Source organism: Osmia lignaria, chromosome 15, assembly GCF_051020975.1.
Source record: "Osmia lignaria lignaria isolate PbOS001 chromosome 15, iyOsmLign1, whole genome shotgun sequence".
Taxonomy (NCBI): domain Eukaryota; kingdom Metazoa; phylum Arthropoda; class Insecta; order Hymenoptera; family Megachilidae; genus Osmia; species Osmia lignaria.
Window position 1 is genome coordinate 4,316,138 of NC_135046.1, and position 24,254 is coordinate 4,340,391.

At 43.9% G+C, this 24,254-nt stretch overlaps 1 protein-coding gene across 7 annotated transcripts in view; it reads left to right on the forward strand.

Moving 5' to 3' along the window:
* lilli (AF4/FMR2 family member lilliputian) overlaps nt 1–21,948 on the forward strand; it is a 103,159-nt gene extending 81,211 nt beyond the window's left edge. For all 7 annotated transcript variants that reach the window (XM_034340637.2, XM_034340638.2, XM_076692388.1 and 4 more), the window contains 12 exons: nt 9,759–9,792; nt 15,779–15,833; nt 16,385–16,437; nt 16,659–17,172; nt 17,254–18,008; nt 18,097–18,994; nt 19,070–19,209; nt 19,279–19,473; nt 19,560–19,637; nt 19,737–19,833; nt 19,924–20,215; nt 20,310–21,948. In XM_034340637.2, coding sequence (XP_034196528.2) covers nt 9,759–9,792; nt 15,779–15,833; nt 16,385–16,437; nt 16,659–17,172; nt 17,254–18,008; nt 18,097–18,994; nt 19,070–19,209; nt 19,279–19,473; nt 19,560–19,637; nt 19,737–19,833; nt 19,924–20,215; nt 20,310–20,419 — 3,221 coding nt within the window. In that variant the 3' untranslated portion in view covers nt 20,420–21,948. The remainder of the gene's footprint in view (nt 1–9,758; nt 9,793–15,778; nt 15,834–16,384; nt 16,438–16,658; nt 17,173–17,253; nt 18,009–18,096; nt 18,995–19,069; nt 19,210–19,278; nt 19,474–19,559; nt 19,638–19,736; nt 19,834–19,923; nt 20,216–20,309) is intronic.
* The last annotated feature ends 2,306 nt before the right edge of the window (nt 21,949–24,254 follow it).

The window sequence follows — 24,254 nt, forward strand, 5'->3', positions numbered from 1 at the left end:
ATCGGTCACGGGTCAATTAGTTCTTTCGAAGTCACGAGCGAATTTCATTTCCATTAACGCTCGAAACGGCACGCATCCTATTTCCCGTATCTTTCGCGTTCGATCGAGTTAGCCTTGTATCAAGAAGATTTTAAAAGCGTTCTATCTTCTTTTTCATTCGATTCTCTTCGAAAGAGCGTATCGCGTACGAGCGCGTTACTTTAATCAAGCGGAAAAGACGCTCGCCTCACTCGAGCCTCCGTTTCCTTCGGCGAAGCAAATTGCCGGCGGCGGGTTAGCGTCTTGACGTTAAAAACTTGAGCGTTCCAGGCGAAAGAAAAAGACACAGTTTATTGTCGCGAACGAGAAAGAAGGAAACGAGGAGAAGATGGAACGGGCTCCATTTTCCTAATAACGTTCGGCCACGACTCGGAGAGGGTTAGGTTCGTCGAGTTTATTCCTCTCCTCTTCCTACTTTTCACTCGACGTTTCCTTCTCGGTTTCTCCTCCGACATCGGCATAACGGCTTTCCTTTTCTTGTTAAGCCCGCCCTTTCGCTAACCCCGCGACACGAACACTGTCTTTTCAACCCACCACCGCTTTTCCCCCCTCGCTCAGAGTGATGGACCGCTTTGCTCGCGATAAATAATCAGACGGGAAAGGCGAACGGAAAATAAAGTGCAACCGCAAAAAATATGTGACAGAAACGTTTATTTTATACAACGCGTAGGTATTAATACAAAGAGTAGAGTATATAGATTATTTCAAATTTTTGCGAATATTTCTGCAAAGTAGAGCGTGCATTTCACAGGTACTCCGTATATCGATCACCGACGCTGTCCCTTAAGCGTCGCGACGCCTCTCCACAGGCAGCTGCTCATTCACGGCAGAAGAAAGGATCGTTAACGATCGGTGGCGCGAGAACAGTCGAAACGTGAAAGAGTTTCGAGGATTCTTTTCTCCTTTTTACAGCCGGAGGAATTTATACGCGAAATCCGCGCGGACGGAATTTCATTTCGCTCTTTTTCATCGGGCGCGAGTCAGCCACAGGCCGAGAAAGAGATAAAAGGGGAAAAAAAGGGACGATTCTGTGCACCGTTAACAGAAGAAGAAAAGGGTGCGAACAGGAGGAGACCAAGAGGGTGACCAACGCGAAGGGACGGCGAACGGAGACTAAGCGAAAGGGGTCGATAACACATATCCATCCCGTCCTCTCCACCCTCGGCCACCCTTTCCATCTATTCTACCCTCGAATCACTCTGTGTGCAAGCAGCTCGGAGTTACTTAACGTGATTAAATCCTCCCCTTCGGCCCCGTCGTTGCAAACGCGTCGATTCGTCTCCTCCAGTCTTTTCTTCACCCTTTATCCTTGAACGATATCCTCTCGCCTCTTCTTCGAGGACGATCGACCTGTTAACTCGTTCGTGTTTCAGTACCAAAGCACGCTTTCGAATGTTCCTTTTTCGACACGAACGAGTATCCTTTCGCGTTCTAAAATCTACAAACTCGTTTACTTGCAAATTAACAAATGGGCTAACCTCGATCGGAGCTGCCGAAAGGCCGCGATCTAATGGTGAATTTCAATAAAAAAATAATTCCAACCAATTGGGTAGCCGTATAACCGAGATAAGTACGGCGGTAAAGAGTTAATCGTGTTTCTCCCTTGCGGTTCGCCACATACTCGCGCAGTTTCTTCATTATCCATCTTCGATCGCGGTTTTCTTTTTCCCTCGTTTCTGAAACCTTTGCCAGGAGTTACGCACGCCTGGCGAAGCTTTGACTCGTTCTCCGTGGCATCTTCGGTTTTATTGAATGCGATTCTTTTTTATTTCTTCTTTCCGCTCGAGAGAATTGTCATGCGTCCGAGAAGTTAATTAAGAGCGAACAAACCTAACGGTCGGCAAAAGGGTGCTTCTTTTCTTTCGTCTTAATTGGAGGGCTCTTTTAGCAATTAGAACGCGAAGGGAATTTCTTTTCTCTTAATAATTCGCCGTTACGAAGATATAAACGAACCTTTCAAGAACATTCTGCAACCCTTTCCCTCCGACTTGCTTTTCTATATTCTCCACGCTGTTCTTGGCATTCAGGCACAGTTTGCCGGCAAACCTAAGCCCACGAAATTTATTTTATATCCCCAGTTTTAGGTGAATAGAGGAAGAAAGAGAGAGAGAGGGATAGGGAGCAGAAGCCATTGAGATTCTTCGGTGCTTTTCGTACCGTGGCCGTTTCTCGTTCGTTCTGTCTACCGAAAGGATTTTCCACGAGAAATCTTATATGAAAAGATGCGAAGATGTTCGCTCTTTGCCGACGATCCGAACCGAGAAGCCGACCGAAACGGAGCCTGGTTATTCATAAGACCGATATCGAACTCACCTCTCGAATGCAAATTGAGCGGAAGTCAACGATGAGGAGAAACGACCGCTATCCTAGTCGTTTTTCTTCCCGTCTAACCGATAGAAAGAAAGAAAAGCAAACGAAAAGGTGAATTGCTCGATTAAAATCGTCGAGGATCGTTTAATATCCCTTCTCGTTTAGCCGAATGTTCTTCACGGGTTGGATCTTTTTATTATACGATATCCAAGAGTTTTGTTTCGCACTTTTCCGGTTTATTGGTCGTGTCGGCTGATATTCTACTCTAAAAATTCAAATGGTTCACGGTCGTATTAAATCCAAAGCTGAAACGCCAATGGTAGATAGATCGTTCGGTGAAATCTGACGAATTAGATGCACGCAGCAGACACGCGAGGGGATCGCGTGCGCTCGGAAATGCATCGAGAGGATTGAGAGCAGAAGGGAAAAATGCGACGAGTCGGAGACGCCACGGAGGCGTACGACCTTCCTTCGTATATCGATTAAGCACGGGTTAAGCTCAATGCCAAACCAAAGGCAATCCGTTGATCTGACCGTGTGCGGCATACCATCGTATCAAACTGAACGCTCAACGAACTCATACGTCTCTTCTTCATAAATTTATCCTCTCCTGTGGAATTCTTGTTATTTTAATTACCATCCTCCAGCCGTTTAAAGTATTTCCGTGATTTTTGTCTCGTGGAAAACAAAAGGGTTAATTTATTCGTGACATCCGAGAATGAAGTACGAGCCATCGCGAACTTTTCTAGCCGAGAAACTTCTTTCTCCGTCGGGGGAATATACGTTTCACTTTTCTCCACTTTTCAGGAGAGAAATCTTCCTTGTTCGAGTTAGTCGAACGGAAACAGAGTGGCGCTGTCTCGTCGTTAGGAGTTTGCCTATAGTTTAGAAGTTTGTCTTTAGTCGAAGTCTATTGCCATGGTATTAAAAAAAAAAAAAAAAAAAGAAGAAAAAAAAAATATCTTCCATGGTTTCGTTTGGGTTGAATGAACCGTTTCAGAGCGAACAGATGAATGAAAGCGGATTTCGAATCAGGCCTCGGGTTTTCGGCGCTGAAAATCAGGATCGTGTGTATTATTTTTCACGTGGTCGGCCGTGAGAATGTACAAGCTCGATGGAACCCCCCGGTTCCATTCGATAATACATCGTTCGGTTGACCCAGTTCCGAGATATCGAGTCTCGAAGTGGCGGAGCGTGGTGGTCGGCCGAGAACCGAGTTGGTTAGCGGTTTGCGTGGTAAACGGGGGTAAAATACCGAGCGAACAGCCGGGAAACGAAGGCATCATCGACGTGTATCGGATACGAGATTATTAACGGAACAGCCGGGAAGTGAAGCGTCGTAGAGGGCCGTTCGAACAGGAAACGACAGTCTGCTCCAGGCTTTTTCGCGAATCACGCGTTTCCGTTCATCCGACAGCGATCTTAAGGGACGATCATAACGCTCCAAGAGGTTGGAATTTTTCTTAAATGTAACTTTTAATTTTACGCAGTTAAGAGAGCTGAATTTATTCCGGAAGCGTAGGTTCCACTGTATTGCGTAATTTGTGTAATACTCGAGTTCTGTAAAAGAGAACAGCAGTCTGTTAGTGTCCACAAAGGGCACATCGTTCTCCAGACCCCTAAAATGATACATTTTCTGAGCGTACGTCGCTTCTTTCGCGATATCAGCAGTTTCGTAGCTGCGAGCAGCAGTCAAATGTTTGCTGTTCGCTCGCAGCCGGCGACTGGTCGGAACTCCCCTTGACTGAAACTCGAAAGTTAACCGCAAGTGCGAGTCAAGCTTCACCGTGGCAAGTTCGAGGAGTTCGGGCAACTTCCGGTGCTGACTGAAAGGAGCTTCCGTTCTTTCGAGTTCCCTTCAATGCCCGTGGCGACTTCCTTAACACGTTTCACTATAACAACTCGCTCTGTGAGTCTTATGCTATCCGTTAATTACACTCAATGATACACCGTTCCCATCTTACGCTGCAAGCCAATATCGTAATAACTAAAAGAAATATTGACCGTGGTTTCAAGCCGAGTCAAGTACTCGCGTCGAGATCCTAATATGGTTGTTAAAATGAAACAAAATAACGTCGTGGGTTCATTTGCAACTGAATTACCCGAAAAATATGTGGTCCATACAGGCCGTAGTAAATAGAAATAAAAATTTCAGGTGCTTTTAGTCGTTCTATAATAAGATCTCGGTCTTGAATGAGTTAAGACGTTGTATCGTAATGTTTTGAGCAAGCATACGATGCGTTTAATGCCGCGCTTTTTAGTACGTTGTTAGACAATCTGTTTCGTTACGCAGAACTACGTAAACCGACGTAACTGTACTTTCAATTATTAACGGTTCCCTTCCACTTAGCGAGCAGACAATTTTGGCTATTACGCCATCCTATGTTAACCGTAATATTTTTTTTTTTTACTAAGGATATTTAGCTGAAATTTTCGCTGGAAACTTGGTTGATTCGTTAGCTCATAGTTGCATTTTTGTTTTCCAAACGAGACGTTCCCTGTTCCCTTTGTTCCTCGTATCCTTCGACGGATGCAAATTAGCCGTCATAAGCGAGGAAAGCACGGCTGTCATCGATCAGTTGTGCAACGAAACGATTGCTTCACGCTGACTTCTCAACAAGGCGGTGTGTTCCAGGTACCGTAAGCGAGCCAGAACATTGTTGCGTTCCTGTGAAACTAGGTCGCCTTAACGATCAATCTCATCGTTTCCCTATTCGGAGTGTTTTGTCGCTTACAACCACCTCCATTCAACAACACGATCGTTTCATTGAAGTTTTCTTCGCTTCGACGATCTCGTTGTTATCGCGATTGTTGGATCAAGAGTGTCGTTGTCACCTCGTATAGTCAAGTCTGATCGGTAAAATTGAAAAATTTCTCGGATTCTGAACTTCTGTGAATCACACATTATGTTCCAGCTGTCACGGAGACAGAAACTTGTGCAAACGATCGTAGGTATTGTTTCGACGAAACGTTTCGTAGTCTAGCTGATCGTTTTGCGTCGTCCTGGCCAGCCGGGACTTGACACGTAATCAATTAAATGAAAGTCGTCCGGATTAGAGCGTGGACTAGCGGCAGAATTATATCCGTTTTCAGTGCAGAACAATCGTCCATTGTTGCGCGAACGTTTGTAAACACAATCGAACTCTCGTTCAGAAGCTTCGACCGTATAATCGACGTTATTAACCAGACCTTCGTTCCTCACCGTGTCACGAGCCACGCTTGCAAAACGTGACGATTTTCGTCGACCAACGTGCTCCTGCTATCATGTTCTCTTATAAATACCGAGGATAACAGCGTGGAACACGTCTTCAGTTTTTGCTGAAGAAAAAAGGATCGAGGTTGATTCGTCTGGATACGATGAACGGAGTACAGGGGAACCTAATTTCTGCGAGCGAAATTCGCTCCGGCTAATACGATCGACGGTGATCTTCTCATTGAATTTCGATCACGAGCCGACCAAACGAGAATTCGACGAACTAAACGAGAGCGGAGAAGCTGTCGGAACAGACGGAGGAGAAAGGAAGAAGGAGAAAATCGTAAGGTGGTCCAACCAGATCCTTTTGCTGAAACAGGTGCACCAAGTCTGCCATACGTCCAGGCGTGTGCCGGCTAACTGCACACCTTAATAACACATGCTCGATCCTTACGGTCAAACACGCACACATTTACATAAACACAGACCGTCAGCTATATAAGTACTGATCGATTCTTCCCTTTATCATGCTAGCCTCATAGAACGTCGAACTTGTCGAGGAGCAGTAACTTTGGATTGATCGAATTATTATAGAGAGAAAAGATTGGAAACTTGAGAAGAGATTTTGGGTAAACTTTAGCGATGGTTGATGCTTAAAATACGATACAATTAAAAATATACATTCCTGGGTACAGAGGGTATATTTTATAACGTGTGATACAACATTTACTTAATTTATGGTGTTCATAAAATGTACCAGGCATTTAATCGAATTAAGTGTTACGAGCCCGATATATAGATAAGCACTTTTCCCCAAGTCACGTACTACGAGTTTACCTCGTTATTTCGACTGAATGGACAGATATGGTCAATAAACAGGATTTCGGGCAATTTATTGCTTGTTCTTCCACTCTTCAAGAAAAGGTTCCCTCTCGATGTATATTGATTCACTGGTTTAATTAGATCGCGAGGTGATTAACACTTCAATTGGCACAAATATCCATATTCAGTGGGACATATTATACACTTGATCATATCTACATGGAATGAAGTTTTTTTAGAATTATAAACACAAAGCACTTCATAAGCACGCCCAAAGAAATGGGAAAGAAGGAGCTTATTAGTGAACGATGTAAAAACGGAAAGGCTGCGAAGAAGGGTCTCGCAGGAGACGTGTAGACGAAAAAAGGATTGGAAGATAGAAATGACGGATGAAGGTCTGGCGCAATTTGGTGACATAAAAATACCGCAAAATGGCACGTGTAACTGCTTAAGATTATAACAAAAAATTTATCGATAAATTAATTATTTCGTCTGTAACTTTTGAGTAACCATGTAAAAACAATTCGAAAATTCTCCACTGATTGAATTGCTCGAAAATTCCGGAGAGAAGGAGAAGGAGATAGAGAGTATCGAATACCCATGGCTACGTTGGAGGGTCCGTAAAGAGAGGGGCGCGTTTCAACAAAGCCATCGGTACGCAGGTGAAGCGACCGTCTGCTTAGCAAGCTGCGCCGACGAAGGTCCTGGTTGGCGCGTGTTCGACTACCAGCAGGCAGAAGAGTAGCGACGTTAAACAGCGAGCAAGCAAGCAAGCAGGCAAGCAGGCCAGGCAGACAGGCAGCAGCGGCAAAACTGTTGGAGTGCGAGCAATGGGCCGGGCCCTAGTGGGCCCCGACAGGCTCAGTCAACCGATGATCGTCACCGCGAGTGTACGCAGACACGGTCGTTTCCGTTGCCACCATATTTCCTCCCTTAAAGCCCTACAAATTCTCACGTACACGCGTACAACGAGTCTTTGAAAAATTTCCTATCTGTACAAATAAGTTTCGCGTGCTAACAAGATATGTTCACTTTCCACGGCGGAAACTAAAAATTCCTTTCGTTATCAACGCTGATAACAATTTTCCTTAGCGCTAAGTGGAAATATCCTTCCACTTCCAATATTAACAACACAATTTCGCGAAGTTACGTACGAGCCGGACTAACATAAGAAAAACGTATCGTCGTTGGTGGAATTACAAGCGCTGGAGACAAGACTGAAAACGTTGTGAGCAACGTATCGTTGGTGATTTGCATACACGCATGGTTGGTTCGATTTCACGTGACGTTAACGGCGTGTTAGATGCAAAGTTACCTTGGAGGAAAGCGAGGAAAGAGTAGATTGATCGTGCAGAAGCAAGGCTGGAAGCACGTGCACGGCTCGGTGTCGCGGCGCGAGTAACATGAGGAACCGCTATCGGCTGCAGCGCGGACGATAAGTCATGCTCAGCAGGTTCGAGCTGCTTCAGGGTGCTGTCAACTACCTTCTGTTATCAGGTGTGCACCGTCGATCCGCCTATCCAATTGTTTCGCCAACGCTACGCTGTATCTTGTTAGAAGAGTAACGAGCCTCTCGTCGCGTCGTTTCGGAACGTGGATAATTCAGTGAACGATTTGGGGCATATTATTTCAACTTGAAATGCTTTAAATCATTTTCTTCTTCGTACGTGTGCAACAGATAGTAATCGAATGATCGTTCTTCTATCGGAAAGGACAAGTTTTTGGCGCGATTCGGCTCGATGTTCGATTATGCAACGTCCTCTCGCGCGATACCTCGCGACGTAATTGTTCGTCGAGTATCGAGCGTGATTGCGCGTGTCATTGATTGATCGTTGTGATCCGTTCGAATAGTTGGAAACTGGTTCGAGCGTGGCGAACAGTGATAATTAGACGGTGGAACATTGCCAGAGAATTTCGCGTAGCTTTTGTTGAAACGAGAGTTATGACGATCCTGTTGGTGGTTACCTAGGATGCGTGTCTCGATGAACGATACCGCGATAAATCATCCCTCTAATTGGACATCGGGACACGTCTGACTCGGTAATCGTATATTAATCGCGCTACATATGGAATTCATTAACGATACCTCTACTACGCGGCCAGATTGTGCGCGACTATGAAAAGCGTGAGTCTCGATTCGATAATTCCATATTTCGCTTTGATCATCATTATTCATTTCTTCGTAAAGCATTGAGGAAACTGAAAATTTTATTTCACCGGAAGGAAAGGCTGCGTCAGCGGCTCGAAATTGGAAGGAACAAGGCCGGTTGTTAAGGCGCAACCCTTTCTTCTTCGAGGTCTCGCTCCCCTTTTTCCTCTTTCACCATGTTTCTGGCTCTTTTGACCCAGTCCCAGTAGCAGCTTGTCTTTCTCTGTCCCAGCCCCTTTCCCATGACGTGCATACGTGCTCCCATGCGTGCATGTTGCTTTCTATTGTTTACGCAATGCCTTCTCGACCAGGTTCGTTCGTGTTCCTTCCCTTCTTCTCTTTCATCCTTTCCTTCTTCGAGGCTGGCTCGTTGCGTTTCAATGGGGAGAGAGAGACCTCCTCGCGCAACTAGCACTCCCGTTGCAAAGGTTACGTCGAACGAATCGATCCTTCTTCAGTCTTCAGGGATCTCGACAGATTTCAACGTTCCCTCGTCGTTGCTTTCACGCGGCGACAATGATTTTCCTGCCGAGCTGCCCGCTCGACGACCTGTCACAGCGCAACAGTATATGAAAATTACTTTTTTTTTTTTAATTCTTAATACAAGTTAGGTCGACGAGGGGGGAAGAAGAATTCAACGATTTCCAGGCGAAAATGTCAGGCGATTAGATATGCATACGTGGCGTCGTTCGAGTAATTGATTTACGACGAAACTTGGTAGCAAGGATCGTGGAAATGTTGAAATCGTGTCGCGTTTAGTTATTTCACTGTTTGACCTTCTTAACGTAATCGTGGTTATTTTACGAAGGTAAAAAGGTTTCCCTAGGGAAAATGGTGATATGCATGTAAGAAGGAGACGACACATTCAATGTTATTTACTTCGCTGGTAGAAACTTTGTATTAAATAATTGCGCTTATCATGACCCAAGGACACCGTCCTGATAGACGGTCAGCTTTAACCGAGTCGAATGCGTTTATCGTGCAGGTGATCGTCGGGTTTTTTAACGTTTTCCCGCGTCTATTATCGCTCGCGGAACTTTTATCGCTTTCTCGACGCTTACCAGACACACCGCGAACGAATTTCATCGATAACAACGTCATTATGACAGTCGAGCGATAGAATCTTCGTGGTCGAGTAACGTTTGCCACGTTGGCTCGATTCCTCGTCCTTGGCTGCCGATAATCCAATGCTAATTAACTTAGCAGATGCTAATTAACCAACCCTTTTTTTTCTGTTTGTTTCAGAACGCGAGCGGCACACCGACAACAGGTTATCCGCGTAAGTACTCCATACATTTTTAATATCAATCAGTTGCGCGGTATCGATATATTTACAATTTCCACTTTTCAAGGTCTAATTTCCATAATTTAACGATTGGCAAATTTACGAACGTGAAAGATCTGACGCGATTCGATGACGTAAAAGTGTAACAAAACAATGAATCAAAATTTCGAATCGACTTCGAACTCGTTCGTGTTGTCGAGCATCGTAGATGGCGCATGGTATTAAACGCGAGCTCGAGATCCGGTTTAATAAGAATTAATTCGTCAAAGACAGGAATTAATTATGCGTGCACGCGCGTGCTGGCTGCCTATCAACCAGTCGTGCAATTAAATTCTTCCTGCGTTCAAAACTCGTTCTTCAACTTCGATATTTTCTTCTCTGTAACCTGAAAACGTGCCTGTTGCATATTTACTTCCGGTAAATATGCTTTTTCACATACCAGATAACGCACGCTATTTACACTGGAATAATTGTGAAAGAAAAATATAATTGAAACCATTTTGTAACGTACGCTCTTGATAAAGATGTTCGAAAGTTTCCCACGTGTCGACAGGAAGCTGGTAACTTCCGTTTCGCCTCGCGTGCCTTTACCATCGAAATAATATAGGAAAGCATAAATACGACAGAGAATATATGTATAGAATCTCATTTTGTTAATTACTGTTTTGTTTGTCTTTGCTAATTTTAGTTTAACCTTCGCGGAATTATGAATTGGAATTTGCAATATGTTTTCACGTTGTATGGAAAGATTCAATGAACGAGGTAAATAATACGTTCGATGATTTATAAGTAATTGTCGTAAACATCGCGGGTCGTGTCAACTGTTGCCACATCTTAACCTTATCTTTAGCGCGAGTGTTAATCGTAAATCAATTGGTAAGTTTTAAAGCCTTGAAGATCTTTCGTTTACATTTTTTTTTTTTGTTTTTTTGAGTCTTTATGAAATTTTAATAAGTGTCCTGGCAACTTTGGAGCGGAAGCGTATCCGTGAACCTCCGGTGCAATGTCTCGAATTTCGTGTCTGGAAATAACCGAGTCCGATCACGAAAGCGTAAAGGTCCGAGAATCCGTAACAATATCGTCGAAGACGAAGTCTCCAATGGCGAAGCCTTGGATAACCGTTGCTACCCTCCGTGGAATCTTAAATAAAATCGAGTGGACGTAAGGATCGAAGGGCGATAAATCGAGCGAGGGGTGGATGGACGCAATATTCGAGAAAGAGATTAGTAGCAACCAGAGACGGTATCTTCATAGGTCGGTTCGAACAATTTCCTGAAATCGGCTGCTTTCACCCTATCGAGCGAGAAAGAAAATTAACGAGCTTCCGAGATACGTAGGCAGGACACGTTTCCACTTTCAAGCCCTCCTTGTCTCTTTTTCTGTACTGCCGCACCGTCGAGGGTTTTTCGGTGTCGACCACGGTAACTGCCCCTAATAACCCTAGCTAGGGGTTCCCCGATGGAAAACTGGGTCGTATCGGTACCGGCTACGTGACTTTTCCACCGCGATCGAAACTCGCTCTTGCGTAAACAACATTCAACTACCTATATATATCACCGCTCCGGGGATTGTTAGCTCGAATTAACGTCAATCAAGATGCCCCTTAGGTGAATTTTAACCCTTTCGTAGCAATAACGCGAGCGTTTTGCTACGCGGATTCTCAGGAATTTTCCTAACAAGATTTAACGTATGTACGAAAAACTCAAATATTTGTTGTTTCAAATGACAATTGCAAATTTTATAGCCTGCACCGTAACAAAAGTTCGAGGCTCGTGCGTTATCAGACAACCGGATCGCGGCCTTGTCCAATTCCTGATAACGTCGGGCTCGCGCTGTGCAGAACGATAAGGAATTTCGCTGCTCGCTGCTCGCCACCGATAAAGCATAAGAATTTTTCATTCGCCGTCTTTGTCTTTCCTCGATCGGTGCCTCTTAATTTTCTAGCAAGAATGTTTATCAAGTTGGCGCGCTAGCCGCGGTTTATCAGCCGGTTACTTACGCACAACTTTGATAAACAATTTATCGACAATTTTACGCATTTACCATGGTGACGATGATAATCCGCGATCTTTCGGACGAGGTAGAGTTCTAGGGATTCGATATTGCAACGGAGTCGCTTATTGTTGTAGCGGTCACTGGTGTCCAGCGCGGTAAGAGAACAGTTTAAATATCATTGAAATTACTGATGATTCGAAATGGGAAATGATTTCACGTTAAGCACCGTGATTCACAACAGATGACGGTATTTACTTTGAAACGTTGACTTCCGTTGATAAGGTATTAATCGTTTGTCTCTGTCGAGACTCGTAATCAATAAAATTGATCGAGATCGGTTGATTAGAAATTAGCGTCGCGGCTAATAGGATTCATCGAAATTCCACTCCGTGTAATGCCTTGAATTCAATTTTCCCCGGTGGAGGAAAGGAAAGTCGGGAAAGGATCATTACCTCGGGAATAAGCTTCTTCTCGTAAAATTAATCGAAATTATCGAGTTAACCGCGTGACCTTTCGGGATAGAATCTTGCCTCGATTAAAATATTTCTGTCGCGTGGTTTGGAGAAATCTCAGCGTCTCGATAAGCGACAAGGTGCTTACGGGACAATTAATAAATCTGGTAGATGCTGTTCCCGTCGAAGTAATCAACTTTGAAATCTAACGCTTTATTTACGACAGAAAAGTTGCGACAGGAGATTTACTGTTCAAATTTTTGCTTTGAAAACAGAATTATTTTATTCTGGATAACCCTGTACATTAACGTTACTCAATTCTTCTTGAGAAAAAAGTAGACTTGAACCAAATAGCATAGGGGAAGAAGAAGAAGAAGAAGATGATGATTCAGTCAGGTGTCTGCGAGAATGTGCCAGCAGCTTTTCCATTGGTGTTAACTAAGTCGCGGATTAAGTTGGATCAGCACGATCGTTGATCGAGGAACACCAGCTACCCGTAACTCCGTTTGCTCGCTCTTAGCTGGTTTTCCAGCTCCGTTTAAAACGGTCGAGTCGTCATCGACGGTTGGAGGAATCTCGTTATCCTCTTTGCCACGCTATTCTTCCCGCTCGAAAAGACATCCCGAAATTCCTGTCTCGTTTTATCCGCCGCTTTTGCTGGCTTTCGTGCCAGGAAGAAGCTCCTCTCTATAGTCGAAACAGAAAATTATTCATAGAAGTCTCTTCCATGATTAATTTATAGTAGGGTTGAAAGCTAAATTGAAATTGTAGAGGAAACGCGTATCGATATGCGATAGTTTAACATTTATTTCAATATTCTATTAGTGCTCTTAACAGTGATCTTTGACAAGTAAAAAGAGAGATCAGTGGATATTCTGAAACGTAGCTGGATAACTGGATTTCCAACAAAAGCTCTTATTTGAATAGAATATTCAATCGAATCCGGGGACATAGGGTTCGCGCAAAATTCCTGGTCGCTTTTTCGTAGCCAGTTACACGGGGGCGTCGTCAAAGCGTTTAATTCGATGAAAGGACAGAGGCAGAGCCAGGTCGCATCGTAATAACATCGCGGACTGGTTGTTGCCTTCTTTTTTTCCCTCCGGAAACGTTTCGTGTTCGTTCCCAGCGGAGCCGGATGTGTGCTCTTTCTTCTTCTCGTCTGCCTCTGCACCGCCGCTATGAAACGCGACCACCACTCTTTTCGCGTGTTTGCGTGAGCTTTGCCTCGTTTTTCCGATGCGTTTCTACGTGGCTCGCACTGAAAATTTGCGACAGCAAACTGTCTGAAAATAAATACGTTCAATTACAATTTACAACCCTTTTTGGTATCCTCTACTTGCAAAGCGTTCAGCAGATACCTCTTCTCTAAAAATAAAAATTCTCTAAACTTTCAGCATTTTACACAGATCTGTAAGAGAAAGCTTCACGAGTGTCGACATTCGGCCTGTGTTCAGAAACATTCAAGATGACACACGCTTTTCAAAACTGCTGGGAATCAGCGAAATATCATAAAGAAACTCTTTACGTAATCGTTGCTTTCTCTCTGTCTGTTTTTTAACAGCTCTTTATTGCCTCCTTTCGCTTCCCTGCCTTCTCTCAACCGCATCCTAAAAACCACATACTCGTTCCACGCACAAACTCTCCTCTGCTACCTGGAGCAATTTAAAACTTGCACGGTTTAACCTTGCTCACCCTTAGAATATCACGGTATTGCGACGCGTGAAGCGTTCCTCAGATGAGTCCTGTGTTCCAGTTACGAGTTCATTGAACCGTATTAAATGTCACTGTTCTCTTCTTCGTGGTCACTTTGCAGCTTTTGATAAACCGATTGTCTTCACAATGACGAAGATCTGTCTGATTAATTTAATGGTTGTATCACTTCTCGTTAGACCTTCGCATATTTTATGGATTTAACTTCGAACTCATCGATTTGATATGAATTATGCATAATTGAAGAAAGAGGATTTCATAAAATATTATAGGATTCGAGCAGTTATCTCGTTGCTTGTCGAATTTACTCGCTTTTGGGAGACGCACTCGTCACGATATCTACCGGCACGGAGAACTTTCAAAGTCAATCAAAACTTCAAGCCCGATCTCTCTTAATAAATCAATAAAATCGTCCGGGAGAACTCGATTTGATCTCGTGTTTTCTTGCTCGTGTTTTCGCGTGCAGATGAAACGACGGCGCGTAAGCGTCGATCGAGCTGAATTGGCGAAAAACAGTGAAAACCGAAGAGGGTGGAACCACCTAGACGAGCGCTTTCTGGATGAAATCAGATTTTAAAAACAGAGCTTGCATTTTAGATGGTTGGTGATTCGATTTAACACTCGGGTTAGTTATTCGTCGTTTTAGTAGAAAAATGTAGTTGCAATTTATTTGTCCGGGTTTGTACAGCTCGTGTTAAATGTGACAAGGCGATGTCTATAAGATTTAATCTGAAGTTTATTGTCGTCGAAAGAAAGGCTTATCCAGATCGTAATTTCTCGGTGTAAGCGACTAAGCGACCTTAGGCACGGTTCGCAACCAGTCAGCCATATCCACAAGCATCGACGAGGACGCAGGACAGCGTGTTTAGGGTCGACGACCCTCCGGTACATCCGCGTTCGGTGCTTCACGTACTTTCCCTCTTTATCCTTCAGCCTGTCGCCGTCTCTCTTTCCACGTTTCCCCATAGCTACTTCTCGTTGCTTTCCATTCCCCTCGGTGCCGGCGAGTTCCCTCTTTGCTCCTCGTATTTTGTCCGTTCTTCAAGCAGCATCCTCTTCCGTTGCTTGCCTCTCGTTGATCGAGGGTGAAAGGACCCTCTTCTTTATTTTTTTCCCTTCCTTCTACCTTACTAGATAGAAAAAAAAAAATACGAAAGATAACGAGTGGACGAACCAATTGTTTTTTAAAAACTTTTATCAAAACTTTTCTTGCAATTGAACAATATTAATTAGAAAAATTTTCTGACAACTCTCTGCGCACTTTAGTAACCTCTTACCGTATTTAACTTGTTAAAACGAAGACTCATGGTTGCTATACAATGGTGACACGATGATCATTCATAAGAAATCGTAGTGTCATGTATAGGAATTGACATAGTGACAGTAAGAAAATAATCGAACGGGTCTAATTGAACGGGATCGATTCACAAAGACTGGAATGAAAAGTGAAAGTGTGAGGGGATAGGAAATGCGAGAAACCGACGGTAGTTGGTTGACAAAGAAAAGTGCGGAGGAGAGGCGCGTGTGAAACAGCAGTTTCATAGATCAATGAACGATTGTTCCTAGCTTGCCTGGCGTCGTTCGTGTTCTAACAGGTTGCCATTCCACGCGTGCACGTTCTTCTTCTCCTTTCTCCATTCTAATCGAGAGCGCTTCGTTCTCCTTATACTCGAACACTAGGGTACTTTTTATCCGCCCCATTTTATAGGCTCGAGAATCACCGGATCCAAAGGGGTAAAGGATCCCCTCTTAAGAGCTAGGAAATCTTAAAAATATTCTTTGCTTTCTCCTTTCTCAAAAGTTCGTCTCTGTTTTTGTTACAGGGATTTGGAGCGGGATCTGAGCCTATCCGAGGACAGCGAGGATGAAGTCGGAAAGGTAACTTTGTTGCCAAATTAACGAGCTCTGTTTTCTCATTTTTTCTGAATATAGTAAAATCTGTCTGTACTTTTGAAAGTTTCGTTGGAAATTTAAGACAAAAGTTCGAAAATTAGTTTTGTAAAGAGTCAGATATTGCGTAGGTAAGTGGGTATTTATGATACCTCGACAGGTAAGTGGGTATTCCAGAGTAATATTTTACTTAACCCATTCTGTATAGTGTATAAAACGAAAAGTTGTAGGAAATATTTCACTTTTTCTGTTTCACCTGTTGAAACATTGTAAAGAACCTCGAACGAGCGTATAAAACAGATATTACTGTATTTCTATTTTTCTTTGTACATTTTCTTTGTTTTGATTTTGACAAGAAACCTTTACTCGATCAGATTTTGTAATAAAACATTTCTAATACCGATATTCTCTTTCCCTAAAGTTCGATACGAACGTGTACGCGTTCGAAGTAAGAACAATACAAGGATCAATCAGGAAAGAAAGCTCATATTTAATTGAACTGTAATTAATTGTTAATCGTTTCCCTTCTTTTTCCACAGGAAACGACGTCGCGGACGGCGAGGGGAAACAGAAGTCCTGACCTTACGGTCGAGTAAGTATCGATTTCACCTGTACACTCTTTTAATTAGTGCTCGTTTTATATAGCTTCATTAACTTGTTTCAAAATTAATCCGGTACGCTACTTATAACCATCCTTCGAGGAACTATTTGTCGTCTAATTGATTTAATCTGTTTATCATCTCGCGTTTATCATTTGTTTACCCAAATTTCTGGATGAACCAACCCCTTCAGAATCGACTGTCTTCTTTACAGTCTGTCAACGCCGTTGATACCGGCGATGACTCCCGCCCCGCCGCCTCTGGCACCCATGTCACCCATGGGTCTGTCACCTGTGGGTCCTTTATCACCTACGAGGCCGCTCAGCCCGAGCAGACCGTCGTCACCTCCGAAGCAAATGACACCTGAGCAAGTACTTTCACCTCCACCAGTGAGCCCTTTGCAATCGAAGGGCTCCCCCGTCCCTATCATCCAAAGGCCGCCCAGTCCGCCTGGCCAGGCACCGCAGAGTTCCGGAAGCGCCAGTTCCAGCTCGGATTCCGGCTCTGACTCTGGCTCGGATAGCAGCGACGATTCCGAGGACGAAACGAGCACCCAACCTGCCAAAGGACCTTCGACACCACCCTCTGTGTCACCAAAGAACGAGAATCTGATCGAGGAACCACCGGCAGCTATCGAGGAATCGAAACACAGGTGGAACCTCGAATCGTTCTTCAACAAGAAGGTGATGCCGCACGGGGAACAGAACGCTGAAAACAAGCAGACGCAGGTAATTAATTGTGCCAAGTTTCGATGAACCGGGCTTCAGGGTAAGTTCCTTAGTCTTTGACTAAATAATGACGATCCGCAGGATTGCAATAGGCAAGATGGTTCCCCAGCAACGACAGCAGACGTCAGAACGCACAGGGATAAGGCAGCTCACGATTGGCAGCTCGACGAAGCCGTGAAGAGGACTCACAATCCGACGATGATCAGCGTTCTCGACAGCGATAGCTATAGATCCTCGGATCAGGAGAAGGGTCAGCCCGTGGAAGAGAATCGTGTTCAAACGGAGAAACCAAAAGTGGCCGATGCGAGGAAACGTGGACGACCTAGAAAACCTACCAAGAGTCCGAAGGGTGGTCATCGGACGTCGGACGAGAGTCTGAAGAATGGCAAGCCTCGTAGTAGAACGAGAGGAGTCAGTAGTCCTATCAAAAGAAAGATACCTCTGTCGAAACCTACCATCTCGACCAGCGACGACGGAAGCGACGACCGATCGCAGGATGGTTCCAGCGATTCGGACAGCGATCGACCGACCAGGATATCTCCGGTCGATGCTGCCATCAACGAGAAGAGACGGTCGAGAGTTAGCGGCTCCTCCAGCGAAGACGAGGTTCCTCCTAATGGAAAGAACAACATTGCCTCCGAGGATGATAACACGCGTTGGAGAAGGGTATCCATCAAGAGAAGCAAGCTGGCAGACTCGCCTAAGAAGCAGGAGAAGAAGAAGAGTCCCGCCAAAGCCAAACCAAGAAGATCGAATTCGAGGGTGACAAACGTTGGGGGGTCTGATTCTGATAGCGAGTCTGAGATGTCGGTGAGAAATCGCATTCAAGTAGCTAGGTGAGTTTAATCTTAATTCTGTTTCTTTCGTCGACTTCAATATATGTAGGTAGGCAGGTATTAAGAAAACGCCTTCCTATGCGAACAGGGTACCTCCAAGGCCAAGGGCACCTCCAACCAGGACAACTTCCCCGGAAAACTCGGACAGCGATAACAGTCCAGGTCCGAAGTTGCAGGAGGAAGATGCTGGTAACGTGCAAGACAAGAAAAAGAGCGACACGCTTCGAAAGGTCTTCTCGTCTTCGATGGGCGGAGGTAAGGTTGGCGGTAAAGGAGGAAAAGGTGGAAAAGGCGGAGGCAAATGTGGCATCTACGTGGAAGAGTACACGACCTCTGCCAATACACCGACCGGCGGGGACAGTCCGTACAAGAGACCGTCGTCCCAAGCATCCAGCATCATTCAATCTTTCCCACCGCTTACCTACGTGAACGGTGTGCCCAGTTTACTCTGCAGGATCGAGCTGAGCAGACTTCCCCATCTATCTCAACTGTCGCGAGGACAGGAATTGAGGCAACGCACGGAGCTACCCGACACCAGGCCATCATCCAGGCAGGCTTCCACCTTGACCGCCCAACCTACTCGACCATCCACGCCCGAGGAGGGAGAGATAATTGACACGCCACCGCCTCAACAGTTACCTACCGACTCGAGGATTCACGGTGACGCGTTGCTAGTCGACGGCGAGCTGAAGAATCGCGCTGTGATCAAAGGGGAACCTATTACGGACTCGAAGAGTAATTGTGGCATCGGACTGGGTGCTGGTCTCGTCGGTGGAGGTGCTAGTGGAAGTGGTAGTGGTGCTAGTGGCGCGGGTAGCGCGCCCAAGAGGAAACGTAATCCGAGTTGTAGTTCTGTGACCAGTTTCAGTACTGTGTGTTCCATAGAGACGAAAGGAAAGGGATCGGGGGAGCACAAAGAAAGAAAGAAGAGAAAGAGAAAACACGCGGACGTTGAAGCTGTCGCATCCAGGTCCTCTTCGAATCAGGTACGAATATCTCGCGACAGAAAGAAATTACTCGCTACCCTGTTTGCTTAAGCTCGATGTCTCGTTGTTGAGCAGCAAAGCGACATACAACCAACGAATCACGAACGGGAAGAAAAACCTGACACCAGCTTGTTGCCGCCACCACCACCGCCTCAACGCGTCTATTATTCCTACTTCAATCCTCAGAACGAAGTTTTGGAGGATCAAGATAGGTGGTAAGTGTATTTCCTCTATCGTTTAAGAACCAGGAGGTAAGTTAATTTATCGGACGTGTTCGAACACAGGGACCAGAATCAGTACCTGATGGAAGCGAAACGGCTAAAGCACAGCGCCGACAAGGAGTGCGAACTCACGGCGCAGGGTATGCTTTACCTGGAAGCCGTTCTGTGTTTCCTGCTCACTGGCAACGCCATGGAGTCAGATCCTGTCACGGAGAGGGCGTCGTTCACCATGTACAAGGATACTCTCAGTCTCATCAAGTGAGTACATCTCTAATTAACCAGAAACTACGAGGAAGAGTACTTTCTAATTAAAGCAATCTCTGATTTACCCTTTCTTTGCCCAGATACATCTCTTCGAAGTTCAAGAGTCAGCAGAACAACTCGCCAGAGAGCAGTATACATAACAAGCTAGCCATTCTAAGGTGGGTACTCGCTTTGGGGTTTTCGTAAGTGTCGCGCACTGGCGCGTGTTCCACGGAAACGTATTTTTCAAAACGGCGCCTGTTTTCCTTCTGTTTCAGTCTCTTTTGCCAGTCTCTTATATACTTGAAGTTGTTCACGATGCGCAAACATGAAGTGAAGGAGACACAGAAGATCCTCAGCGACTATCATCAGAAAGTAAGTGCGCCTTAGACCATCGAAAGTCTTCGTCTCTCGCGATCGATCGAGGGTCGTTGAAACGAATTTCGTTCTTCCTTGTGTTCTCAGCCCGCTCAGGCAACGCCGGTGCAACCGGAAGGTCAAGGAACTCCTTCTCTATCGCCCACCCCGTCGCCGGCCGGTTCCGTGGGTTCGGTTGGCAGTCAGAGTTCCGGATACAGCAGCGGTGAACTGGCGAATCGAGGGGCTGCCTCGGGTCAACCGCAGGCAGCTCCTTACGTTAGCGTTCCGCTGAATGTTCACAACGCGATGGTAAAACAAAATTATCACCTTGGCTTGCTGTTTAGTTGTCACGATCTCTGGGACCAGGCCAACGCTCTGGTGACAGAAAAGCATAGAGGTGAGCTTGACACTCCTTTCTACGGTGTTCGACCGTGGATGCCACAAGTGTCCTGGATAAAACGACGTATGCTTTTCTTTTTCTTTCGATTTAGATTTTTTCATCGAGCTGGATGAAAAACTGGGACCCCTCACGTTGAAAAGTTCGCTGCGCGATTTGGTGCGATACGTACAAGCCGGTATAAAGAAGCTTAGAGATCTCTGACCACAGTGGCATAGCCCCCGACCGCCCACCCCGAATTACATTACTTCTCTTCCGCAAAACATGGCCACGTATCCAACGATGTTCACGTAAAAACGTTGCAACGATCGTCGTAGATTCGAAACACGCCGTGAGAGAAAAAGCTTCGTAAAGCAAAAAAGGAGGAGAGAAGTTGGAAGTGTAGTTGTTAATAAATAAAGGACTGTTTACCGTGGGGTGCAGAAAATCGGTGGTACGGGGGAGCAACTACGCGTAGTTGCGAGATAACTGTCGAATCACTTGCTCCACAGTCAGAGAAAGAGAGAGAAAAAAAAAGAGCTCTATGAAGTTTCTACGTTAGGAGATTCACGGAGGCGTCCTGGGCAATTTTTTTAACGCTCCTAGCATCAACTTTATAGTCAATTCAAGTTACTCGTCTGCAGGTGGACAGTTGAAGAAGGATCTTGTCGATCCGTGATCGGTGCGTAGAGAATCTCTCGTATTCTGTGCGTAGCACGAGTTACTTATTTTCGAAACGAAGAAAGAGGAGGACGAGGAGGAAGAAGAAGAAGAGGAGGAGGAGGTATTGATACGTTTCGCGAGACGAAGAAGGGAGGGAAAACACGTTGTCCCTATTTTTCTTTTCGAGATAAACGATTTTGTAAATGAAAATTGAATGCGAACGGAGTAGAAGGATGAAATCGATGTATCGACGAAAAGAAGAAGGAATAAGAAGTGCCACAGAAGCGCCCGTGTGTTCTCGCTTTACGGTGCGCCGCAGCCGACGTTACCTGAAGCATGAGTTTCGTCTTGGCGATTCGAATGCGACGAATACACAATGATATACATATATGCATATAGTTTATTACCTATATAAATATATAAATAATTATAAATATATAGATATGAATATATTTAATGAAAAGAAAACCAACGCGTCACGCACGCTGGCGTTTCATTTTTAGAGAAAGAAGATGAAATAATAGAAAAGGCGGTCGCAAAATTCCTGGACGAGGGTATAGGTGAGCGAATTTAAAGAGTGACCAGGGTCGGATGGGGGGGGGGGGGGAATTAGTGTAATGATGCATTTCTCTTCGTTGGAGATGCGCCACGAGCAACAATGATCAACGGTTGATCCAACCGATTTTCAACCAACTACTATAAAAACAAATAAAATGTCTGACGTCTGTGAACGAAGGACACGACTCTTTTGTAGATAGGTTACGAAAAAAAGAAAACAAACAAACAAACAAAAGGTAACTTAGATTAGATAATTAATACGCAACAAGGAAAAACAACGTTAAATGGTAACAGAAAGAAAACAACCAATACATATTATTTACAATTACTTAGAATTAAACGGGGAATAAGTAGAGGTTCTAGTGATGAGAAAATAAAAAAAGAATATTCAGATAATTATACATAGCGCATACACCACATTATAAATAGTGCGATTATAAAAAAAAGAACGGGTAAGAAAAAAAAGAAAAGAGAGAAAGAGAGAAAGAAAGCGAGAACAGACACCAGGCGATAAATAAAAAAAAAAAAAGAAAGATTAACGCGTAACGGAGAGATAGAAATCGCGTTAATGCTCTCTCGTTACATCAGACGTGTAAAGAAGAAAAGAAAAAAGGAAGAAAGAAAGAAAAGCATAACGGATAAGTAAGTTGCTCATGTGTATATTTTTGTAAATAGGTATTTGCGAGTGCCGCCGCCTTGAGGGTGACCTGTCGTCGTTTCCATAACGCGTCAGAGTCGGCCCGCCCCAATTTTTGCTACCACAAGTCTTATCGAGAATCAGGAAAAATTTCTGGTAAATAAGAAGGAAAAAGAAAAAATATTAAAAATAACACGTACAGAACACAAGATAATTATACATGTCCGCCGAATTTGTCCCGAACGTTCATTCCGAGTCCGGTTCTTACGATTTTATTCGTTACTTACATTTACGTTACCGCGTTGTTCGATCGAGATCACTCTTCATCATTGCGCTATTCTCGAGCTCGGTTATCCATTATTTTTCGTTACTGTTAGTATCGTTAAGTTTGCTTTTCGTTTGGTTCCTTCTAATCATCGACAAAGTGAGAAACCGTCGCGTGTTTTTGTCAATTGTATCCGGGAGAATGTTGCGAGAGCTTCAAGTATACGAGGCCTGAGGGTAGTACACGCGAACTGAGCGAAATTGATCCGAGAACGTTTAGCGAGAAGCAAAGAGAACGAAGGAGATCCTAATGAAGCGTTAGCAACGAGTTCGCGGAACGTTCATTGGACCAGAATCGTCGAAACGAGGAAATATTATATCTCTACGATTAGACGGAACATATCGAAATTAAATTGAAAATTCGAGTATGCGATAAAGACGTTAGAATTTACATTTTGTTAGAATTTATAACGGTGTAGTAAACAGCGAAAATTGGACCAATCTATTATACGTATATCCGTAGAGACACTTCTAAGAAAAGAAACACCGTATCCGTCTATTCGTTGCTAACGCTTTTCATGAAAGGACGATAGAATATAAGGAAGAAAGGGAAATTAGCGGAAATAAAATAGGAAGGATTGGACGCGGGTTGACGAGACTCGATTAGGGCCCGTAGAAATAACTAAGCGCGGTCCAATGGTTCACGGGATACAATTTTATACCACGTGTGTGTGCGCGTGCACACATACTAAAGGATAAAGAGATTTAAAAAAAAAGAAGAGAGGTTTATTAAAAAGAAAAAAAAAATGTACGTATGTTTTGATATTTTCGAACAGCACACGTATTTATAGCGGGTACGTAAATAATATCAGGCCTTCGCTCTCGTCAGTCCGCGGCTGTGATTGAAAAAATAAAGAAAAAATAAAAATGAACGCACAGACGCAACGACCTTTGTGACTCGCCTGAAATTCGTTGTCAAAATGATTTTATAACAGAAAAGAAAAAAAGAAGGGCAAATTCTGCGTGTACGATCGTCAGGGGTGCAAACGCGTCACCGTAAGCTCAGGTTCTTCTCTTTCGAGAGACGCGATATTTAACTCCATCTTGTTATCATTTTTTTTTTTTTCTTATACTTTTTGTTTAACGATTTTAGCTTTGTTTTGGGGCAAAGATTCTTTACATACGTGTTCCTACAGACCTCCAAAGAAAGACAAAGAATGCGAATGGTGCTGCCGTTCTGATAAAGAGACGAGGTTGTTCGAGGGATAATGATTAACGCGTGTTTTTCTTCTTCTTTCTCTTGTTTCGTTTCTTTTTCTTTTTTTGTTTATCGATCGACAAACGATCGATTCAGCTGGTCGCGTGAATGTTTTTCTTTTCCTACGATTTCAAGAGAAAAAAAAAGCGTTTACGCATATTATGCATATATTATACCATATTATTATATTATATTATATATATTATTATATATTATCATTATTATCGCTACTTTTATTATTAATATTATATATTATTATTGAGTTATTGATACACTATGATCGTTATTATTTTTCGAGGTATTTATAGGGATGAATGATGTCGGGGGGGATGAAAGAATAAGGAAAGGTAAACGGTACGTGTGAGGAATGCGTGTTTTGCCTGTTTCTGTGCGTGCATGTGGACGATTGCATGAGTGAAAGAAAGATGGAAACGGTTAAACAATGCATGTCGGGAACGACAAATTGTATATTGTACCTAAATACAGCAGCAGAAACGATTTTCGACGGTTCACCGAATTTTGTCGAGCGTATACATATACGATATATATAAATTATATATATTCATGTATTATATATAAGTTATATATACATACTATGTATCATATGTAACAATTACCGTTTGATTTTTAATTTTATGAATCCTTTACCCGCTGCGCCGTAATTGTAACATATTTATATA